The sequence below is a fragment of the Semicossyphus pulcher genome, unplaced genomic scaffold (assembly GCF_022749685.1).
Source record: "Semicossyphus pulcher isolate SPU_LCO1_2020_fin unplaced genomic scaffold, fSemPul1.0.p SCAF_23, whole genome shotgun sequence".
Lineage (NCBI taxonomy): Eukaryota > Metazoa > Chordata > Actinopteri > Labriformes > Labridae > Semicossyphus > Semicossyphus pulcher.
Window position 1 is genome coordinate 7,062,448 of NW_027211697.1, and position 23,174 is coordinate 7,085,621.

Consider the following 23,174-nt stretch of genomic DNA (forward strand, 5'->3'; position numbering starts at 1 on the left):
GCTTCAAGTTCTACTTCTGACACACACACACAGACAGATGAACGCCAGAAGGCCCACCCTTTGGCTTCGTACGTCAAACAGTCCCAACAACAGGAATATACCGTGACCCAACTTCGTGGAATTGTTTTTTTACCTATGTATTGGTATAAAAGAACGTGTATACACGCTGTCCTGTGTTGGGTGAAATGTATACGAGCCCCTTTTAAGAATGTTGTTTTTTGTAAATTATTGTTATTGATGTTTTATTCAAGTAGTTCACACACCCTGCCCGCCATGGTCAACACCAAAATACAGTATGAGTCAGAAAAATACAATAGTGCTATATTTCTATTTTAAATGCATAAAGGAATAGAGATAAAAAGCAACATTAGTCGCAAATGAGTCAATTTCAATGCTGACCTTTTCTTGTAGTGCCTGTATTGTCTGCTTTGGCAAAATAAAGTTAAAAAAACAACAACAAAGCACACAAAAAAATATACAAAAAAAGGTATTCATATTAGCTGCTGATCAAATAATAGAGTTGGTATAGAACAGTTGTCAAAACCCTGGAAATATGTTCACCTGCATATATATCTTACTCCCATGAACAGCAGCCTGTAGTATATACAAAAAGCCTGCAGTTAGATAAATAGAGTGAATGTGCTATTCAGTGTAAATCCATACAGAAAGTAGAAAGGCTTATAAAGTTTGGAAAATAGATTAGCTGTTTGCTTATAATTGCTGGGGCTGAGACTGTTTCTTTCAGATTGCTTTGAAGACATTTCCAGTAGCACCAGCCACATGTGAAAACACAAATCCCAAGAGTGCCTCATCACATGATATTGCACAAAGTTCCAAGAGCACTCAAAGTGCCCCAGTGCAGTAACTTTTTAAGGAGATTACCTCTCAGCTATTTTAATCTAATTATGAAAGAAAGAATTTATTCCAAGTCAGTAGCTTTTCCAGTCCTCTTTCAATTTAACTTGTATAGAGGGTGTTGATAATTAAAAGCATGAGGCCTTTGTAGATCTACATTACATTTTATATATAAAGTAATCACACAAAGTAAGTTGCACATGCAATGTTGGGGCTCATTATTATAGACAACTAGTTTAGCTTTGTTGAAATATAGAGTTTTGCAAGACACTTGCGAATGTTACGTCAACAATATAAGACTTATTTTTTAAATCACTTTCATTCACGTTTCTTTTAATAAAAAAATTCCATCCTTCCAAGTTTCAGAAAAAGGTGATGACACTAAACAGGTATAAATGCATTTTTATTACAACTTCATTTTCAAGACGATGGAACGAACATTTTAGAGATGTAAAGAGTTAAATGTCACCACAATAATTGCTGGTACATAATTCATAAACACTTGATCAGTAAGCCAAGTAAACACTGGCAACTATAACAAAAAACAAGCATTAGGAACTCCAAATTAGCATTTACTGCAGGGCGACTGGATTATAACCTGTTTTGGAAAATGTGTACAGGCTTCCCATTATTCAATCTGTCTTACAAACTGTCTCAATTGCACTATACAATTATACATGAACAACTAAAGGATGATTTTTAGATTTGACAGTGACACGTATAAAAATTAATCTTTTGGAAACATTGGATATTGCGAGTCACCCTCCAACTTGTGATTATCTAGCCAACAATGTGAGGCTTATATGCTGTGTTCACTTTCAAATGAATGCCCCGTTAAAGAAGCTTTGCTCATACCCTCTGTTCTAGAGCAGAGGCTCCTGTCAAGAAAAGTTTCTGCATACAGTAGGTGTACAAAAATGTTTTCACTGTAAATTCCTGAAACTACGTTTTCGTTTTTCAAAACAAAAGCTACTCAATCGCATATTTATCTTCAGCTCCATGCTTGAGAGAAATTTGCATCAAATACTAATACAGGCTCATATCTTTGTATACTGCACTACAAAAATCCCCTTGGAAAATACATAGAAGGCACAAATGCTGCCATGCTTTTTACACATTTTTAAATTGAGCCCATTCAATGTCTAAAGAATGCATCTTCGCCAAATTCAGCAAGGGAGCTGAAAGAGTTCAATCTTCTTTTAGACCTCCAAAAACAGCTGTGGGGACACTCTTCTGTTCAAGCTGCACCTCTGTATAGACAAAGAGATTATACAATAGTTAGTATGTGCATGCTGATGAACAACACATGTCTGCTTTACTGTTCAAACAAACTGTTTCTGTTTTACTGCCGAGGCTGGGCACATTGTGGGGGTCACTCACCCTCTGGTCCCTGGCCTTCATCATCGTCATCCTCATCGTCATCATCTATGTCGATTTCATCAGGATTGGCTTGTTTGGAAAGCTCTGCCAACTCACTGCGAGATGTGTCACTCCTGGACATATGCAGAAAACATTTTTAGCGTCTCCATTTCCATTGGAACATGTAGTCTTATGTGTAAAAGGCATAACTTATCACAGGGGTGAGAAAGACAAACCTGACAAACAGAATCTTCTCTTTGGGCTTGAGTTTATCCTGCTCAGCCTCTGCTGCAAGTTGCTGTGCTTTCTGCTCCAACATCTTCATATCATCAATTCCCATTTGGCCTGGAGCGAGATCTGACACTTGACACAAGAGAAACAAATGGTTGGATAAACACAGCAACAAAGCAACAGAAGAAAATAAATATTGTCCATTTCAAGTAAACTGCCTCAATATGTTGGGCAAATATGTTGCATGTGTGTTAGAGATCCACCAATTAATCTGTTTGGCTGATTAATTGGAACGAATAGCAAATTTTTCAAACTGTTATTGAAGGAACTTGGTTCTGTTCATGACTGACTTTTTATTTTATTTTAAAATTTGAATTTAAGACAATGTCTATTGAAAACTGTTAAACAGAATATAGCAGCTAGATTTCAGTGCACGTGTTGCAACACTCTCATATGGACAAAGCATGTCAGAAGCACAAGATTGGCAACGTAATGAGGAGAGAACTGATAGAGAGCTAAATGTTTAAAATATATATATATATATATATATATTCACCACTTTATATATTTCTAGATTTCTGAGTGATTTTCTTTTTCCATAGTGACTGACTGTTAGGCTAGATAAAATTTTATTGCATCAATTCTCTGTGTGTTTGTTCATGTTTTACAGCGGGTTTAAACTGAGCCGGCCGTAAAACAATAATTGCAATCATATGTGATTATTTGATGGCCACTTTTACTGAAAATATCAGTGCTTCTGATTATCTTATACATCAGGCAGTTCCTTGACTTTACTACAAGGCTGAAAGGGCAGACTAGTCTTGAGTAGAAGTAAAGCACTGCATGCATAACAACACCATAATCCAACTGATGACACAGCAGAAAAGGTTCGTTTTTTTTAAAGCTACTTGAGTTTTGCACAATTATCAGCTATTTACTGCTGCAAACTAATAATGATCAGCCTTTAAAATCCACTATTGGTCCACCGCTAATGTGTAGCTAATATGTAGCTAATATGTCAAAATAATAAACATTCCCCTAATCTCTTGTACAGCCCAAAGAGTTGATGGGACTGGGACAGTGGTTTAAAAATGAGCGCAAGCTCTCTTACCAGTACCTGTGGAGCTCGTTGTGGCCTTCATCATCTGCGAAGACATAAAGTTGACCTGGGTGTTGTATGTGGCCTGGACACTGCGTTTGATCCTCAGCATTTCTCTAATTGTGTCCTCATTTCCATGGCGGATCTCAAATTCTTTCCAGGTCTGCCAGAAATTGGCTGTCACCTGAAAGAAAAAGTTAGTGAATATATATGAAGAGGAATTATGATACGCAATATCAAATGTGCTATGTTATTCCGAAACAAATAATCATAGGAGGTGGTAAATCTTACCCTGGGGTCACAGATCTGGGAGCAGTAGGAGTAGATTGCTCTGGCCCGATCAATCTCACCCAATTTACTCTCCATGTCAGCAAATCGCAGACACATATCCCTTGCATGCTCATCAGGAAGAACCTGAATACATACAAAGGTGCAATTGTGATTTTCAAATATTTTGACAATGAACATAACAGAGAACATGATTACTTTGCCTTTGCGGAACAACAACAGATAAAATAGTGCTAGCCTCATTTTCAGCTGGGGAAAAACATCCTGAACATTGTAGGCACACAATCTTGATATGTGCCGGCTCTCCATTATTCTTTGGTGTACAGCATATCACCACATTACGTCTATACTGTACAGACAAGAGTTTAAATCCAAGTTTATTTCTTCTCCTTGTGAAATTAATAGTTTGAATGAAATTGTGCTGTAAAAAGAAATTCTTCAGACAAAATTCATCAGTTAAGGTGCCATTTATATTTTCTTTAGATCATTACAAGGAACTTGCTATGATTGTATGATTACTTTCAGAATTGCACCTACATGAACCAATTCATTCAAAAGAGAAAAAAAACATGCTTCAATTTTTTATCAATGCTCTAACCACGTACCTCGATAGCTTTCTGGTAAATTGCTCTGGTATATGTGACTCCGTAAATTTCAGCTGCTCTCTTGATGTAGATATTGAACATGTGATGCCGCTCATCGGTTTCGACAGCCTGCGTTGCCCTTTCATAGACAGCCATGGCATGTCGTGCCAACCCATATCCCTCCTCCAATTTGGCATACAACAGATAAATGGCTGGAAATCAACGCAAAGGGTTACATTCTGCTAAGAAACAGTAGAAACAATGTGGAATATACTGTCAAGTTTTGCAATTCATACAGTGCAACTTACTCTTGGCAAACTTGGCAGGGCAGCCATCCAGGGCTTGTTCAAATAAATCTCTGGCTCTTTCCAGCTTCTTGCCTCCATAACGATCAATGAACTTGGTGAGGTAAGTGTTCCAGATGTCGTAAACATTTGGCCACCTGAAGAGAGCGATACCACGCTCATATGCCTATAAGTTATTGGCAAAGAAATTGAAATGTTTTTTAATCAGTAGCCTTATTTTACCAAAGAAACATATTGACATATAAAACTGGTATGGTTAATATGAGACATCTTATTACTTTGAAGCTTTCTTCAAAATAGTTGTGTTCTTCAAGGAACATGGCATAATTGATTATGATCTGTGGCGTGGCAATGCGGAGGTCAATAATGCGGTCGTACACAGCTTTCGTTGACTGAAAAAGAAAAATGGAGGAAGAATCAGACAAAAAATTCAGAAAACAACTCACAAAAATGTTCTCATTTTAAAGACACCCAAAAGCATATCGTAGATCAGGATTCTTAATCAATACTAATTATCAGTATTTATGTTTCCATGTAATGTATACCTAATACATATCTCGGCACAAATGTAGTAATAATGACCTGCAATTACATAGCCGTGTAATGAACATACCTGGAAAGTTCCCAGACTCTCTTCCAAGTCTGCAAGCATAGACCAAACCTTCAAGGACTTGTAGACTCTGTTTTGGACAGGTTCAGATGCATCAAAGTACTCAGCCTTCTTGGACGGGATGGCTGTAGCTTTCTAAATTAAATTAATTAAAAAAACATTTCATACAATAATATCCACAGAACTTTTATACACAAATATACAAGTAATATTTAAAGAAGTTCCCAATCAAGCGACTGTTTAAGTTTAATGCCAAAATTCTAAACAAAACACTATTACGACATGCAGCCTTGGGTCTTATTATATATATTATATAGTATCTGACTTTAAAAATCTTCAGTTTGATCTCTCTGGAATAAGAATTAACTTCAGAAAAACCTTTGGAGGGAGAATAAAGTTACTGTAGTTTCTCTGTCCTGCCACTAGATGTTACTAAACACCAAGCATAAACGGCAGCACTATTTTAAGTGATAGCAACTGTAATCATTACACCAGATGAGTTTGTGTCTCACCCTCAGTATGCGCAGAGCCTGGTCATAGTTTTCATGGCGTAGCTCCATCTCTCCATATTCACACCACACTGCAGCAAGGTCATCCACCTGCTTATAGTTCACCTTGGTAGCCTTCTCAAAAATGGTCCTGGCCTGAGAGAGAGTAAATGTAAGACATATTATAACTAGAAAAAAGTATTAGATGTAAAATAGCATTTTCCCAGAATCCCTGTGTAAAGACATCAGTCACTTACATCATCGAGCTGCTCATTTTCCTCATAAAATTTAGCGAATGAAACCCAGAGAGAGTGAGGCTTCCCTGTGGCCTTCATTGGATCCACAGTCTGTACTGCCTCAGTGTAGGTGTTGATGATCTGCAGAAGATATGACGAGCATAGATGCATTTTTTATGTGTATTATGATTAAAGTTTTACCAATTAGATGTTTGTTAAATTTTAAACTATGAACTGTGTGAGCACTGTCATTGTCATAAAATGTAAAAATGCTTAAAACATACCTGTCGCGGATTGCCCTCATAGAGTTTTACCCGCTTGTGCCACTCATGGACATTATGAGGGTTCTGCCGCAACAGCACACTGTTCAAAAGGAGGGGCCGCCGGGCTATCAGCTGCTCAAAGCGGGCCAGTCTAAGCTCCATGTCAGTGTCATCTTGGAACAGACGGACAAAGAGTAAGGCTAGCAGGTCAAGAGAAGTAAAAGCAAAGACTGTTGCCAATATTAACAAATCTACACACGCACCATCTTCATCCTTCCCCATCTCAGCAGTGGTCTCCATCTTTGCTGCGATCATGCTCTCTTCAAACTGGGCATAACTATCAAACACTTGTGTGAAATCCCTTACGGTTACCACCGTTAGGATAGCCTCTTCATACACATCACGGGCCTCAGAAGGAAAGGACACATCAATAGTCATAGTCAGTCAGTTAAACAAGCAAAGAGTAAATTAAAGCCCATGCAACTGAGCCAAACTTACTATTTCTATATATAAACAGAAGAGTATTCTAAATAAACAATTTTCAAAATGTTCGGAAATTTCTGATATGTGTCATAATAAAAGCTATACAGGGGACAGACACCTTCTCAAAGTGACCACTCCTGATGTAATAGTCAGCTAAAGAACACCAGAGTTTTCCAAGTTGGTCTGTGAAGCGAGTGAGGCCTCCTCGGATGATGGCTCCTACATTCAGCGAGGTCACCTTATCAGGGTTCTGAGAGATCAAGTCGCATAACTCATGCCACAGCTGTGAAGGAAATAAACGTAAAACCAAGATTTGTTAATTTTCCTAGTTAGCTTAAACAACAAGCTTAATGTAAGTTTTGGAATGAGAATAAAATCTTACTTGATAGTTAGACTTGCCCTCTTTGGACACAAAGCTTTCGTCATTGACAACAGCTGCTAGTCGCACAGCTGCTTCATCCAAGCGGCCAACAGACCTTAAGTAGTCTATGTAATCCTCTGTATTCTCTGGAGAAAGCTACTTGGGAAAAGAGTAGACAGCACATTTTAGAACAATTCGTTTAGCTTTCCTTTTCAACAGTAATCCAATGCTCTTGTACGAATAAGATCTTGAGGAAATATGTTTTATATGCCCTAGTATAGACCTTGTGTGGGAACTATTCTCTCACCTTAAGGTACCTGCGGTACACTCGGATGGCTGTTTCTGGCAGCGGCAGGTTACGGACAAAGCGGAGATACAGAGGCCAGATGCGTGGGTGCTGGGTAACAGGAAGAGCTCTGAGTGCACGGTCAAATGTTTGCCGGCTTTTTGTGATCTTGCACTGACCCACAAGGAACTGGCAATAATCAATCCAAATTCTAGGCATCTAGATTAAGGAAAAACAAATAGTTTAAAAAAACGAGACTGTATCTTGTACTTTCAAATGGTCCAGTAAAGAGTTTTATATTAAATATTACCTTGTGCATGAACACCAGTGCCCTTTCATGGCAATTGTTGACCTCTTCATAGGGTGGTTCATTGATACATTTCCCTTTGACTTGTTTTCGCCTCTCTCTGAGATAATTGTACCACAGCTTATAGCTGAAAATACAACACAAACAATTAGTCACCTATATCAAAGTCAATGTAATAATTCAACACTTTGAACAACCCCAAACATTGTTGGTAACATCATAACTGCTGCCAATGTTTCATAAATGTAGAAATTTAATCACAAGGCCAAAATACTCTTGCATGTTCTGCTCTTGCAAGTACATACAGAGACCTACTTTTCATTACAGTAACAAGGCGTCAATTATAACAAAGCACTGTTGTTAGTTACCTGCCGGGCAATTCTTTCAAAGCCCGCTCATAGATCATGTTGAGGGTAGATTTAGATGCATTCTGTTTGAACTCGATGTAACGCATCCAACACTTGACCGAGTATGGGTTCCTGATAATCTCCTCTTCGTAAGGCAGATCATCGTCCTCCTAATTGAAGCACAAATCACAGCACTTAAAGGTTTTATACTATTATAACTATAGATGTTACGTCTGCTAATATTAGCGCGACAGTGTAACGTAACCAAGACGTTTACTACATGATCATCAGTAGCTTGGAAAATAAACATAAATTGATCAACGATAACTTCTATGAGTTCGTGATTTAAATGCTTAAACTATTGTGGTGGAGCCAATCATTTTTGACAAGTTATCTCTCGAACATCAGTCTTAGCTAAGGATAAGCAATGAGCTAACTTTAACACTTAACAGACATATCCAAGCTAGCATTCTAGTAAAAGTTAGCTTGAACGTTAACTCGTTGTCAACAAACGAGAATAGATACAATATACTATAAAATGTAGCTTACAAATATAACATCGGGTTTTCCGTTTAGCGAAGGCATTTCTTTTCAGAGAGAATGACCGTTCGAAGTGAAAAGAAATGCTAACTGTTGCTAACACTAGCTCTCATAAGACTGCTCAAAGCGTGTACACTTCAGTGATACTTCCGGTTTCGTCACTGAGTACGCAAAGCTTACGCAAAGGCGTAGCACATTACAAACCACAGGGAGTCTGTAGTCCGAAAATGGTGCTCAGTCAGTATGCTCAGTACGTAAACCCTGGGATATTTTTTTAGGATTATTTATCCTGCGCGCACAAAATGTATCATGTATCAAAAGTCATATAGGTATACAATCTTTTTTAGACAATTTTAAAGCTTCTCTTTTATATTACATTGTCTTACAATTATACAAATTGTACATTGAGAGTAGGTTTGCTTGAACATAGCCATAGCCTACCTGGTGACATCATATCTAAAATATTTCCCACACATACACTGCATTTTCATTTATTTATTTGTTACACGAAGGTAACTATGATCTTGGTACGTTTTGTTGTAGTTATATACAGGGTCGTGTATATCCTACAACACACAGACTAAATGGGTTTTACCCTTTACCGTACATGATTGTCTTTACAGTCAAAGAAAGTAATAATAAATCTCTGTCAGTGTCTCTGTCTGATAGAGAAATCTGGGAATCTACCTCAAATGTTACAACAATGTTACAATTTCATTTAGCAGACGCTTTTGTCCAAAGTGACGCACATTTGAGATTTAATAAAACACAAGCAAGTATCAAGACAGGAGGGAAGTGCACAGGGCGGTTTTCTTTTTGCATAAGATGTATAAAACATTTGCAATTACTTTATATGTAATTTTGTTCAAGTCTTTTTGAAACCATTATCAAGCCACAAATATGTAGCCATTAGAATGAATGGATTTCACAAAATGTTATCATGGGTAGACACCATTTAACACAGTGGCCCAATGTTTTACTTAAAGGGGTTAATTGTGAAATGAAATTCAAATTTTCTAAATTAACTAAATGAGCTACAATCTACACTACAAAATAAGCAGCTCTGCCTTTGTTTTTTTAAACTATGAACCAAAATTATAGAGCTCCTTACTCGGAGTGGGACAAAATATTGATGTGGCAATATATCGTCGCCCTGACTGGTGTGATACAATTATCGTAATTGCTGGCACCAAATATTGATATTTTATTTATTTTGTTAAAATTCAGCGCTCTAAACAGATCTCCCTGCCAGTTTGAGTCACTGCGTCATTGTTTATCTCAGTTTTTATCAAAATGTGTGAAACTGACTCCAAATTGCAGTAAATAAAACATTCATTCTGCACTTGTTTTATTCTGCTGTTTTATTGTAAATTGCTCTGTGATACAGGTGTATTTGAACCTGTATGAAAGGTGCTATATAAATATAAAAAAATATTATTATTATTATTATTAGTTATTTCCAAAAGTTAAAAAGGCTGTTGTGCAAGTTTTAAAGTCAACAGGTTTTAATGTTTTTATAATGTTAATTATAACTATTATTCTATAACATAATGTTAATACTTTGAAAGACAGTTAGACAGCTGCCAAAAAGGTCATTTTATTTTGAAGGCAATGCCAACAATGTATCAAAACCACATAGTCACATAGCTTTTCAAGGACATTTTGTTTCCACAACAGCAACAACGTCTAATGTAGCATGGGGATAAAGATCTTTGATATGTGAGTGGGACTTATTATAGGTCTTATCTCAGAGGGGTTGGCAAATATCCCTCTTGTCCTTTTAAGGCAAAGGTTAATACCACATGAACTTTATGGAAAGGGCCTTACATTCTGTTTAACTAGAGGAATATGAGATGTGGCAATGTCTTGCAACTGTATACCAGCACCACTTGGGTGCTTCTCCAAAATTAAGTTCCATTCCTGGCTATGAGCATGTTTAACTGGAGTAAGTAGAGACAACCTCTCATTATAAATTGATAAAAATCCTTGTCACTTAAGTCATAATCTAAATTTGAGTAAATTATTTATTGGAGGAAATTAGTGGTTAAAAAACACGTGTATGTATTGCACAGTCTATTTTGGGACATGCTTTGGACATTACCATCACACTTGCGCTTTATTAGCAGAAATAAAACTTAGTCCAAATCTTCTTTTTAAAAAACATTACTACAATAACATGGCATACAACTACAAATTAACTTGTTGTATGTGTAAAGCTCTTTAAGTTACAATGCTAAGTGTAGTTTATATATACTGGTGACACCAATGATATTTAATTTTACTTTAATTTTTTAAGATTTGAAATACGGACAAGTTCTGACACTCAATACCAATGACATTTGGGTTCACCCTACTAAGGCAAAGACTTTATGGGTACAAAAATGGATGTCAAGGCACATCTTTCTTGATAAACGATTTAAACATGTAAAAGTTATGTTTTGACATAATTGTGTGTCTTATAGAATGTTTTATATACAAAATGTAATTATTGCTATGTTGACTGTTAAGCCATGTTATGCCGTAGACACAAAAAAAGCTCGCTAAACCCGCAATGTTACAAGATAGGTCTTGATGACAGGGATGCTTGACCAAATCGAGTGGAGGACGGCTGCTGAGCAGGCAGTTCCAGACTCTATAAAAGCAGCAGCTTCAGTCTCCTCTGAGAACTGACAGGCATCCCAGGTTAGTGCTTTGTGTGTGTTTGTGCTTACCTTATTTGCTTTAACATTGGATTTAATTCACATCACGTCACTCTTTGTTGTATTTTGTCACGTCTAGTATTAAATCAAAGATGTTACTGTTTAGGCAAAATACATTCTGCAACTATTCCTGATAGGTTTTTAAGAAAAGCTTTACATCTAATACATTATTTAATGTTCTTTAAACAATTAAAATACTTTGGAATCACTGGAGAGGCAAAAATGATGGTCTACTATTTAAGTGTGATAATTATAAAGGCAAAGCAGTTTTATTTGTCGACAAAACTTTAACCACGAAGGCATTTCAAATTTATTCATAAGCAGACATGGAGCATGGATGGCATGAAAAATAGTAAAAACTAATATTAAACAAAACTCAAATGAAACCATTTCAGATAAAATAAAAATTAGAATTTAAAATAAATTTTGAATAAAAAAACATACATTGAAATAAAATATAGATCATAGTTACAGTGCTGTAATAGAAGCTCAAAGCTATTTTCAAAATAGGTTAGGGTTCATGCACTGATTGTTTTTTGTTTTTTCATCCTCATCATTGATCATTTCAATCTTTCTTTAATAGCATCCACAACAACAGATCAGTGCCACCCAGTTCGGATAGACCGAGGTAAGACATGCTGCAGTAACATAACCTCCATAGTATTCAGATACACACACTACCAAAATGCTTACTTAAATTATTACACAATCAAATACATTTAAAGTAATTCAAACTCTTTCTTTTAGGTCCCCAATAAAGTGCCATCATGAGCACAGACGCAGAGATGGCGCAGTATGGGCCTGCGTCCATATACCTCCGCAAGCCTGAGAGGGAGAGGATTGAGGCTCAGAACACTCCATTTGATGCCAAAACGGCCTTTTTTGTGGTGGAGCCTGCAGAAATGTATCTCAAGGGTAAACTTGTCAAAAAAGAGGGTGGCAAAGCCACTGTTGAGACACTTGAAGGAGGAAAGGTAGGTGAATGACAGCTGTATTTGAAATTCTTGTTAACAGTGAAATATAATGATATCTATCTCTCGAAAGTTTATTTGAAACACTGTCCGAGTAAAACTGAACAGTTATTTTTATTGAATTTCTTATTCAGAGTATCACTGTAAAAGAGGATGACATCCATCCAATGAATCCTCCAAAGTACGACAAAATTGAGGACATGGCCATGATGACCCACCTCAATGAGCCCTGCGTGCTGTATAACCTCAAAGAGCGTTTTGCATCATGGATGATCTACGTGAGTGTTTAGCATGACCATCCAGATAAGAAATAAAGAAGCTTACAAGTGGTTGTTTCTCTACATCCACAACTCTAAATAAAGTTCAGACTGAAATGAGATGTTTCTTTCATCTCTTTCCAGACCTACTCCGGCCTGTTCTGCGTCGTCGTGAATCCATACAAGTGGCTTCCTGTGTACGATGCTCAGGTTGTTAATGCATACAGAGGCAAGAAGAGAGTGGAGGCTCCACCCCACATCTTCTCCATCTCTGACAATGCCTATCAGTTCATGCTCACTGGTATGATATTTTACTTTGAAAAGGGGACATATCTATTCACATGTCAAACAAAAGCAAATCTGAAATACGACTACATTTTCAACATATAAGGCATTTCATGACAGTTTCTGTTGGTTTCAGATCGTGAGAACCAGTCTATCCTTATCACGTGAGTAATATACAAATAACCTAATAACATTACAGAACACAGTGATATATTTGACTCAAGATACCTCTCACTTCCCCCAGTGGAGAATCCGGTGCCGGAAAGACTGTCAACACCAAGCGTGTCATCCAGTACTTTGCAACAATTGCAGTGGCTGGAGGCAAGAAGGCTGAGACTACAACCAGCAAAATTCAGGTAAAAATGGTTGCCTTTCATTACAATTTTTATAGTTTATAGATTCTTTACAATCTCCCAACATATATTTTAAAATCTTTCAAAGGGATCGCTGGAGGATCAAATCATCGCAGCCAACCCTCTGCTGGAAGCTTATGGTAATGCTAAGACCGTGAGGAATGACAACTCCTCTCGTTTTGTAAGTGTTAATAGGGGAAAATATATGCATACGCTTATGATATGGCTGCATATTAACAACCATGCGTTTTAAATTCTAAAAATGTTTAGGGTAAATTCATCAGAATTCACTTTGGGACCAGTGGCAAACTTGCTTCAGCAGATATTGAAACATGTAAGTAATTTTCTACATATTGCTCCGTAGCCTATGTTTGAATTTACATCTGGGTTTTAATTTGGGTTTTGAAAAAAGTGTAAGATACATTTGTTGCCACTGTAGACACACATGCAATGTACTGTAATCTCTCCTTGATTTGTTATTCTAAGATCTCTTGGAGAAGTCTCGTGTAACCTTCCAGTTGTCTGCTGAAAGGAGCTACCATATCTTCTATCAGCTGATGACAGGCCACAAGCCTGAGCTCCTGGGTAATTAATGAGACAGTTGTAATAATACTAGAAACAGTATTGTAGGAAAATTTCATGTGTTTTGTTTCTTGTCTTTCAGAGGCTCTTCTGATCACGACCAACCCCTATGACTACCATATGATCAGCCAGGGTGAAATCACTGTCAAAAGCATCAATGATATAGAGGAGTTCATTGCAACAGATGTAAGTCAACTATTTAGTTATGTAGATAATGTACAAAGGACATTTTTTTACATACCAATAATATTGCTTCTTATACATTGCAGACTGCAATTGACATCTTGGGCTTCACTGCTGAGGAGAAACTGGGCATCTACAAGCTGACTGGTGCTGTGATGCATCATGGGAACATGAAATTCAAGCAGAAGCAGCGTGAGGAGCAGGCTGAACCCGATGGCACAGAGGGTAATTGTTAAAATAATACATTCTCATTATGCAAGGCCAGTGTGTAAAGTTATACACAAGGTAATATGTATTTTGTGTGTGGGGGGGGTTTCTATCAGTGGCTGACAAAATCGCCTACCTCCTGGGCCTGAACTCAGCTGATATGCTGAAAGCTTTGTGCTACCCAAGAGTCAAGGTCGGAAATGAGATGGTGACCAAAGGTCAGACCGTGCCACAGGTAATAAAAAGATTTGACATTTGAAAAACATAGATGAGCTTTTTGATATGACAATATGATTCTGACTAATTCTGTGCTTAATCCTTATTTCTAGGTCAACAATGCTGTCAGTGCTCTGTGCAAGTCAATCTATGAGAAAATGTTCTTGTGGATGGTCATCCGTATCAATGAGATGCTGGACACAAAGCAGCCAAGACAGTTCTTCATTGGAGTCTTGGATATCGCTGGCTTTGAGATTTTCGATGTGAGTTGGATTAAACATATTTGAGGTGATGATATAACACTGCATGCTAAATAAACAGATTATCTACCTATTATCTGTAGTTCAACAGCTTGGAGCAACTCTGCATCAACTTCACCAATGAGAAACTGCAACAGTTTTTCAACCACCACATGTTCGTCCTGGAGCAAGAGGAGTACAAGAAAGAAGGCATTGATTGGGAGTTCATTGACTTTGGTATGGACTTGGCTGCCTGCATTGAGCTTATTGAGAAGGTACGTCAAATCTGTCTTGTAAAAATGAATTCTGTTTTCTTACTACCTGCTAAATCATTGATTCTTTTGAATGTAACACATTTTTCCTTAAGCCAATGGGCATCTTCTCCATCCTTGAAGAGGAGTGCATGTTCCCCAAGGCCTCTGACACAACTTTCAAGAACAAGCTGCACGATCAGCATCTTGGCAAGACCAAGGGCTTTGAGAAGCCAAAGCCTGGAAAGGGCAAGGCTGAAGCTCACTTCGCCCTGGTTCACTATGCTGGTACAGTGGACTACAATATCAGTGGCTGGCTGGACAAGAACAAGGACCCTCTGAACGACTCAGTCGTTCAGCTCTACATGAAGTCTGCAAACAAACTGCTGGCATTGCTGTATGTAACCCACGGTGGTGATGGTAAGAAGCTCATCAGTAAAAACTGGAAGTTTTATTCACTAAGCTATAATACTAATGCAGTTCTCCAAGCATTGTTGTAAACGTCTTTTGGCAACAGGCTTCCGGTGGTGGTGGTAAGAAAGATGACGAAAATAAGAATGGTTTCTTCTATACAGTGTATGCATTTATATAACCCACTTTTCACAAGAAAGAACTTAATTTATTCAATCCTATTAATGAAATGTTATTGTTTTGTGTAACAGAGGCTACTAGTGGCAAAAAAGGTGGCAAGAAGAAGGGTGGCTCCTTCCAGACTGTGTCTGCTCTTTTCAGAGTATGTATTGTTTCATGTTTTTAAATATGAGTTAAAAACCTCATATCGAAACAAAGTTAATCTGTATTTTTGTCATGCTGATACACAGGAGAACTTGGGCAAGCTGATGACCAACTTAAGGAGCACTCATCCTCATTTTGTCCGGTGCTTGATTCCAAATGAATCAAAGACCCCAGGTACAAAATGTAGTAGTAGTCAAACTTTCTATATTTTTATTAACAAAGTAACACGATAAATGTTTTACACAATTTACCTTTGCAATTTGGAGGTCTTGTCTTAACGTTACGTTATGCACTATATAGAGCAAGTGATGCTAAAAATATTTCTAAAATATAAATGTGCAACTTTTAGGTCTTATGGAGAACTTCTTGGTCATCCACCAGCTGAGGTGTAACGGTGTGCTGGAAGGCATCAGAATCTGCAGAAAGGGCTTCCCCAGCAGAATCCTCTACGGTGACTTTAAGCAGAGGTAACTTTTCAGTACAACTAATTCAAGCGATTATGATGTTAAACACAGGACTGGGGAGTGAGGTAAATATAAGTAACAACATATTTTTCTCTTGTAGATACAAAGTATTGAATGCCAGTGTCATCCCTGAGGGACAGTTCATTGACAACAAGAAAGCTTCAGAGAAGCTGCTGGGCTCCATTGATGTGGACCACACCCAGTACAAGTTTGGACACACAAAGGTTCATTGTAGTAGACTACATTACTTTTGTGGTGTTTGTGTTGTATGTAAGTTTACTAAAGGTTTTGTTTAATGAAACAACATAGGTGTTCTTCAAAGCTGGTCTGCTGGGTACCCTGGAGGAGATGAGAGATGAGAAACTGGCTGAGCTGGTGACCATGACTCAGGCTCTCAGCAGAGGATATGTCATGAGAAAGGAGTTTGTTAAGATGATGCAAAGGAGGTAGGATTGTCATAGAGTATGTAGAATATTGGTGTTTATTATTTAAACATCTAATATATATACACACAAGATTTTGGTTCACGGTACAGTCAAAAGTCATACAAATTAACATCATGGTGAAGTCTTACGTCCTTTTTTTTTTAAAATAGGGAATCAATCTTTTCCATCCAGTACAACATCCGTTCATTCATGAATGTCAAAAATTGGCCATGGCTGAAACTGTACTTCAAGATCAAGCCTCTTCTGAAGAGTGCTGAGACTGAGAAGGAGCTGTCACAGATGAAGGAGAACTATGATAAAATGCAAACAGACCTGGCTACTGCTCTGGCCAAGAAGAAGGAACTTGAGGAGAAGATGGTTTCTCTGCTGCAGGAAAAGAATGACCTGCAACTGCAAGTAGCATCTGTGAGTACACTGCAAAGGGGGGTCAAGTTTATAGGGGCTCAACATTACAATCGACTGAACATTAATTTGTGCTGCTTGGCTTGTCTCAAGTATATTTCATACCACATATTCTGTGTGATAAAAACACACTTTAGGAAACTGAGAATCTCTCAGATGCTGAGGAAAGGTGTGAGGGGCTCATTAAGAGCAAGATTCAAATGGAGTCCAAACTCAAAGAGACGGCTGAGAGACTGGAGGATGAAGAGGAAATTAATGCTGAGCTGACTGCCAAGAAGAGGAAACTGGAGGATGAATGCTCTGAGCTGAAGAAAGACATCGACGACTTGGAGCTGACCTTGGCTAAAGTGGAGAAGGAGAAACACGCCACAGAAAACAAGGTATAATGATACAAATCTAGACGTACGAAAACAAGAGTAAATTGTCCTTCAATTTTTCAGATATGTTTTTGCTAACTGACATTTAAATGTGTCTTAAATGCAACTGTAAGGTGAAAAACCTGACAGAGGAGATGGCATCTCAAGATGAGACTATTGCCAAGTTAACAAAGGAGAAGAAAGCCCTCCAAGAGAGCCACCAGCAGACACTGGATGATCTCCAGGCAGAGGAAGACAAAGTCAACACTCTGACCAAGGCCAAGACAAAGCTGGAACAGCAAGTGGATGATGTAAGAAACAACTCTTTGTAATTTTGGGGTTTTCCGTAGAATAACTAGTAATTTGGTATTTTAGGATACTTCTTTAAAGGCCTCCAATCAATTCATCATTAACTGTTATTTGACAGCTTGAGGGATCGCTGGAGCAAGAGAAGAAGCTCCGCATGGACCTTGAGAGAGCCAAGAGGAAGCTTGAAGGAGATCTGAAACTGGCCCAGGAATCCATAATGGATCTGGAGAATGACAAGCAGCAATCTGATGAGAAAATCAAGAAGTAAGTTTTCTGTTTGTGTTGGGTTATTATCAATCTCTTTCTTGATCATCTCAAATTAAACTGCATCAAGAGTAGAAACTATGGCAGTGAAAACTTTCTTGGCATTCTCATCTAGGAAAGACTTTGAGATCAGCCAGATCCTCAGCAAGATTGAAGATGAGCAGACTCTTGGGGCTCAGCTTCAGAAAAAGATCAAGGAGCTCCAGGTAAGATATTCCAGAGAACCATTTAAGTCAGTGAATTAATAACTACATGCTCAAGTTAATCAGCGTTCTTGATATTACGATCATGAAATCTAGGCTCGTATTGAGGAGCTGGAAGAGGAGATTGAGGCTGAGAGGGCAGCTCGGGCTAAAGTGGAGAAGCAGAGGGCTGACCTCTCCAGGGAGCTTGAGGAGATCAGTGAGAGGCTTGAGGAAGCTGGTGGAGCAACGGCTGCTCAGATTGAGATGAGCAAGAAGCGTGAGGCCGAGTTCCAGAAGCTGCGTCGTGATCTTGAAGAGTCCACCCTGCAGCATGAAGCTACTGCAGCAGCTCTCCGCAAGAAGCAGGCCGACAGTGTTGCAGAGCTGGGAGAGCAGATCGACAACCTCCAGCGTGTCAAGCAGAAGCTGGAGAAGGAGAAGAGCGAGTACAAGATGGAGATTGATGACCTCTCCAGCAACATGGAGGCTGTTGCTAAAGCTAAGGTGAGAAGGATTAAGCACTCTATCCTTAACTTTGTAAGGATGTAAATGTTTACATTGCTTAAATACTTGTATTTTCATATATAGCACATGAATTTTTTAAAAAACTAACCAATAAAAATGGAAAAATACTTATTATATTTCATAACTTGTTTATAGGGCAATTTGGAAAAAATGTGCAGAACTCTTGAGGACCAGTTCAGTGAACTGAAATCTAAAAATGATGAGAATGTCCGCCAGCTGAATGACATTAATGCAGCGAGGGCAAGACTGCAGACCGAGAACGGTGAGCCACCTGTGCATCCCTAATGAAAAGCAATCTGTGGATCGTTTCATCATTTGACTAAGTATACATTGTCATTCAGGTGAGTATTCACGCCAGCTTGAGGAGAAAGAAGCTCTTGTTTCCCAGCTGACAAGGGGCAAGCAGGCCTTCACTCAGCAGATTGAGGAGTTTAAGAGGCACATTGAGGAGGAAGTGAAGGTATTACTATAACCATATTTTTCACAAAATACAACATGCATAAAAAGTAATGATAAACATTGTGTGCAAGTTACCTGAAAAGTTTTATGGTAACTATTTAATGTGTATGAGATTTACAGCGAATGATATGTGGGTCAATTAATCAAAAGTTCTTCATCTCAACAGGCCAAGAACGCCTTGGCTCACGCTGTCCAATCAGCCCGCCATGACTGTGATCTGCTCAGAGAGCAGTTTGAGGAGGAGCAGGAGGCCAAGGCTGAGCTGCAGAGAGGAATGTCCAAGGCCAACAGTGAGGTGGCTCAGTGGAGGTCCAAATATGAGACTGATGCTATCCAGCGCACTGAGGAGCTGGAGGAGGCCAAGTATAGTATTTAAATTTAAAGTCTTTATTTTACCACCTCATGAAATTTGGCCTAATTAAATAAAAAATATTCTTCATTACAGGAAAAAGCTTGCCCAGCGTCTGCAGGATGCAGAGGAATCCATTGAGGCCGTGAACTCAAAGTGTGCCTCTCTGGAGAAGACCAAGCAGAGGCTGCATGGTGAGGTGGAGGACCTCATGATTGATGTGGAGAGAGCTAATTCTCTGGCTGCCAACCTTGACAAGAAGCAGAGGAACTTTGATAAGGTAACAGAAAATCAAGACCATATTGTTGAGAGTGACATAAAAATGTATCTTGCTCATATTAATTGCAATTCATTTATATAATTAAAGGTCCTGGCAGAATGGAAACAGAAGTATGAGGAGGGTCAGGCAGAGCTGGAGGGAGCTCAGAAGGAGTCTCGCTCTCTCAGCACTGAACTGTTCAAGATGAAGAACTCTTATGAGGAGGCTCTGGATCATCTGGAGACCATGAAGAGAGAGAACAAGAACCTGCAGCGTACGTGAACTTTTAAAACCTGTGAAAAAATTATACTGAATGTATACCTGCTCTTCAAAGTTTTATTGTGTTTTTACTTTAGAGGAGATCACCGACCTAACTGAACAGATTGGTGAGACTGGAAAGACTATCCATGAGCTGGAGAAAGCAAAGAAAACAACCGAGACTGAGAAGGCTGAAATTCAGGCAGCACTTGAGGAAGCAGAGGTAAACTTTTGTTGCAATATCCAACACCTTACATGGTAAAATACAACATTGTATAGAAAACGATGAATTGATTCTGATGTTGAAAGACAACTATGGTTTTGGTATGACTTTCGAAGGGTACATTGGAGCATGAGGAGGCCAAGATCCTCCGTATTCAGCTTGAGCTCAACCAGATCAAAAGTGAGGTTGACAGGAAGCTGGCAGAGAAGGACGAGGAGATGGAGCAGATCAAGAGGAACAGCCAGAGAGTCATTGACTCCATGCAGACCACTCTTGATGCTGAAATCAGGAGCAGGAATGATGCCCTGAGAATCAAGAAGAAGATGGAGGGAGATCTGAATGAGATGGAGATTCAGTTGAGCCATGCCAACAGGCAGGCTTCTGAGTCCCAGAAACAACTGAGGAATGTCCAGGGACAGCTTAAGGTAATTTTTGCATGATTAATAGGTTAAACAACAAGTAAAAATGGTCCAGATGGCTGATTGTTATTTTTTCAAATGTTGTCAGGATGCCCAACTGCACCTTGATGATGCTCTCAGAGGACAGGAAGACATGAGGGAGCAGGTTGCCATGGTGGAGCGCAGAAATGGCCTCATGCTGGCTGAGATTGAGGAGCTGAGAGTTGCTCTGGAGCAGACAGAGAGAGCACGCAAAACGGCTGAGCAGGAGCTGGTTGATGCCAGCGAGCGTGTCGGACTGCTTCACTCTCAGGTGTGTTTTTATGAATTCAAAAGAATTGCATCCCCTCAAGGGTGACAGGCAGATATCCATAAATCATTGTCTTATTCTACCTTTTGTTCAGAACACCAGTCTTATTAACACCAAGAAGAAGCTGGAGTCTGACCTTGTCCAAGTTCAGGGTGAGGTGGATGATTCAATCCAGGAGGCCAGAAATGCTGAGGAGAAAGCCAAAAAGGCTATCACTGATGTGAGTTTATGTTTAACGCCACCACAAAAAATACACTTAACCAGTAATGTCTGTGAATGTATAATTGAATGTATAATTCCAAAACACTAACATTACAGGCTGCCATGATGGCTGAGGAGCTGAAGAAGGAGCAGGACACCAGTGCTCACCTGGAGAGGATGAAGAAGAACCTGGAGGTCACAGTCAAGGACCTGCAGCACCGTCTGGATGAGGCTGAGAACCTCGCCATGAAGGGTGGCAAGAAGCAGCTCCAGAAACTGGAGACCAGGGTATGTGCCATAAAAAGTAACACTCCATCATCTTTGGGGCTACATCATGGTGTCAGTGTTTCTGATACAACACCCACTTCCCCTTCAACCAACTTCCCCCAACTCCAGCCATCTTCAGCCAACAAAAACCTTCAATATATTTGTGACTTTGTACTTCATCCATTTGGACATAATACTTATTTAATATCACCTCACAGGTACGTGAACTGGAATCCGAAGTTGAATCTGAGCAAAGACGTGGAGCTGATGCTATTAAAGGTGTCCGTAAATATGAGAGGAGAGTGAAGGAGCTGACCTACCAGGTAACTACTACTAAATGAAAAACACCTTAGCTTGTCTTTATTTCTATATTCTACTTCACTTACTGTATGAACCTGTATCTCATCAGACTGAGGAGGACAAGAAGAATGTCATCAGACTTCAAGATCTTGTAGACAAGCTGCAGCTTAAAGTCAAGGCTTACAAGAGACAGGCTGAGGAGGCTGTAAGTCTTTAATTAAGTACTTAATATGGCTCATGATTTTCAGTTAAACTGTTATTAACACAGCTATGTCAATTTAATTCCAAAACCTTCACAGGAGGAACAGGCCAACACTCACATGTCCAGGCACAGAAAGGTTCAGCATGAGCTGGAGGAGGCTCAGGAGCGTGCTGACATTGCTGAGTCCCAAGTCAACAAGCTGAGAGCCAAGAGCCGTGATGTTGGAAAGGTACCTTTTTTTTTTATTCATGATCGCAATATCAATCAATCAATCAATAAAATTTTATTTGCATAGCGCCAAATCATAACCAGAGTTATCTCGAGACACACAAAAAGAGCAGGTCTAGACCGACTCTTTGTTATGTTATTAAAAGAGAGGCCCAACATGAATCATCATGAGTAGCACTTAGCAATATTCGGCACATTGGCAGAAAACTTCCTTTAACAGGCAGGAACCTCGAGCAGAACCAGACTCATGTCGAACAGCCGTCTGCCTCGACTGGATGGGCCGAAAATGGGATAGAAGGAGATGCAGGATAGAGACAGGCAAAGAGAGCAACAACAACATATGTTCTTGTTACAACAACAACATATGTTCTTGCTACAACAACAACATATGTCCTTGTTACATGTTATGGTTACAATGCCAATAATAGTGGTACACTAGTGTGAACATTCGCAAAAAACAAATTGCAATATCAATATCACCTCTCATACAGAACCCAAACCATTTTATATGTGATTTTCCACTTTACAAAAGAGAATAACTTACTTTGTAAATTGAAATGTTGCTATAATAATTGCTTTTTCAATCTTCTTTTTAGTCCGAGTCTGCAGAGTAAGAGTCTTCATCCAGTTGAAGCCTTCAACAGAGTTCATAAAATATGAACCATTGGTTGGGGACTCTTTAACATTTCAATAAAGATGATAATCATCACTATCCTGAATCCTTGTCAATTCATTTAGGACAACTTATTTATTTTGTTGCCCACAAATATATCCCAAACTAAGTACAGCATTTACTTTTGCTGTGATGTCTTGTGGTACACCATTAGCAGCATCAGTACCAGTGTGAGAAGCATTATTTCTCTTTGTCTGGTATAGGACAAATAATATGCAAATATTAGGCAGACTGGGAGTTCAGAAAGTCACACAGAGATCATATGTTTAAATGACCCTTTTCCTCCATTGTAATGTGTGCAGCTTTTAGGCTACATTATTCTTATATTGTGAGTTCCATATAATAGATGCATCCCTGACTCTTCACACTTATTGAAATCAAGTTAGGGTATTATGAGAACACATTTTTTCTGATATGAAAAACAAAGAACAAAAAAGACGAATACAATAAGAGAATCGAATTCTGCTTAGGGGTTG

At 38.8% G+C, this 23,174-nt stretch overlaps 2 protein-coding genes across 3 annotated transcripts; one reads left to right on the forward strand and one right to left on the reverse strand.

Moving 5' to 3' along the window:
* Nucleotides 1–2,002: 2,002 nt before the first annotated feature.
* xab2 (XPA binding protein 2) lies at nucleotides 2,003–8,750 on the reverse strand. 2 transcript variants are annotated; one of them, XM_069674814.1, is made up of 19 exons: nucleotides 8,652–8,750; nucleotides 8,124–8,272; nucleotides 7,759–7,882; nucleotides 7,470–7,667; nucleotides 7,184–7,318; nucleotides 6,920–7,084; nucleotides 6,582–6,726; nucleotides 6,340–6,491; nucleotides 6,077–6,196; nucleotides 5,844–5,975; nucleotides 5,335–5,466; nucleotides 5,000–5,113; nucleotides 4,725–4,887; nucleotides 4,438–4,628; nucleotides 3,836–3,958; nucleotides 3,563–3,728; nucleotides 2,451–2,577; nucleotides 2,236–2,348; nucleotides 2,003–2,105 (listed from the first exon to the last, which is right to left on the reverse strand). In XM_069674814.1, the coding sequence occupies exons 1-19, from the start codon at nucleotides 8,685–8,687 to the stop codon at nucleotides 2,044–2,046; spliced, it is 2,547 nt and encodes an 848-aa protein (XP_069530915.1). In that variant the 5' UTR covers nucleotides 8,688–8,750; the 3' UTR covers nucleotides 2,003–2,043. The 2 variants fall into 2 exon arrangements, with proteins under 2 accessions (XP_069530915.1, XP_069530914.1); XM_069674813.1 differs by having other exon boundaries at nucleotides 3,557–3,728.
* A 2,562-nt stretch (nucleotides 8,751–11,312) lies between these two features.
* Nucleotides 11,313–22,725, forward strand: LOC138603125 (myosin heavy chain, fast skeletal muscle-like). Its single transcript, XM_069674801.1, has 41 exons — nucleotides 11,313–11,324; nucleotides 11,925–11,969; nucleotides 12,089–12,315; nucleotides 12,447–12,590; nucleotides 12,714–12,870; nucleotides 12,991–13,018; nucleotides 13,099–13,210; nucleotides 13,296–13,388; nucleotides 13,478–13,541; nucleotides 13,694–13,792; nucleotides 13,872–13,975; nucleotides 14,059–14,197; nucleotides 14,296–14,414; nucleotides 14,509–14,658; nucleotides 14,739–14,909; nucleotides 15,002–15,305; nucleotides 15,548–15,618; nucleotides 15,707–15,794; nucleotides 15,970–16,087; nucleotides 16,185–16,308; nucleotides 16,394–16,530; nucleotides 16,680–16,935; nucleotides 17,070–17,312; nucleotides 17,423–17,599; nucleotides 17,716–17,861; nucleotides 17,977–18,067; nucleotides 18,161–18,550; nucleotides 18,707–18,833; nucleotides 18,913–19,031; nucleotides 19,197–19,393; nucleotides 19,476–19,659; nucleotides 19,747–19,912; nucleotides 19,995–20,119; nucleotides 20,236–20,544; nucleotides 20,627–20,830; nucleotides 20,922–21,047; nucleotides 21,146–21,316; nucleotides 21,514–21,618; nucleotides 21,705–21,800; nucleotides 21,895–22,026; nucleotides 22,622–22,725. Exons 3-41 carry the CDS (start codon nucleotides 12,109–12,111, stop codon nucleotides 22,637–22,639), a joined length of 5,811 nt encoding a protein of 1,936 aa, XP_069530902.1. The 5' UTR covers nucleotides 11,313–11,324; nucleotides 11,925–11,969; nucleotides 12,089–12,108; the 3' UTR covers nucleotides 22,640–22,725.
* Nucleotides 22,726–23,174: the final 449 nt, after the last annotated feature.

Coding starts and splice junctions, on each gene's coding strand:
- LOC138603125 (XM_069674801.1), top strand. CDS start 12,109: ATGAGCACAGACGCAGAGATGGCGCAGTATGGGCCTGCGTCCATATAC. Junction 18,068..18,160: donor AAAAGATCAAGGAGCTCCAG/GTAAGATATTCC, acceptor CATGAAATCTAG/GCTCGTATTGAGGAGCTGGA. Junction 19,660..19,746: donor AGCAGAGGAACTTTGATAAG/GTAACAGAAAAT, acceptor ATATAATTAAAG/GTCCTGGCAGAATGGAAACA.
- xab2 (XM_069674813.1), bottom strand. CDS start 8,687: ATGCCTTCGCTAAACGGAAAACCCGATGTTATATTT. Junction 7,085..7,183: donor AGGGCAAGTCTAACTATCAA/GTAAGATTTTAT, acceptor TTTCCTTCACAG/CTGTGGCATGAGTTATGCGA. Junction 3,959..4,437: donor TTTACCAGAAAGCTATCGAG/GTACGTGGTTAG, acceptor GTATGTATTCAG/GTTCTTCCTGATGAGCATGC.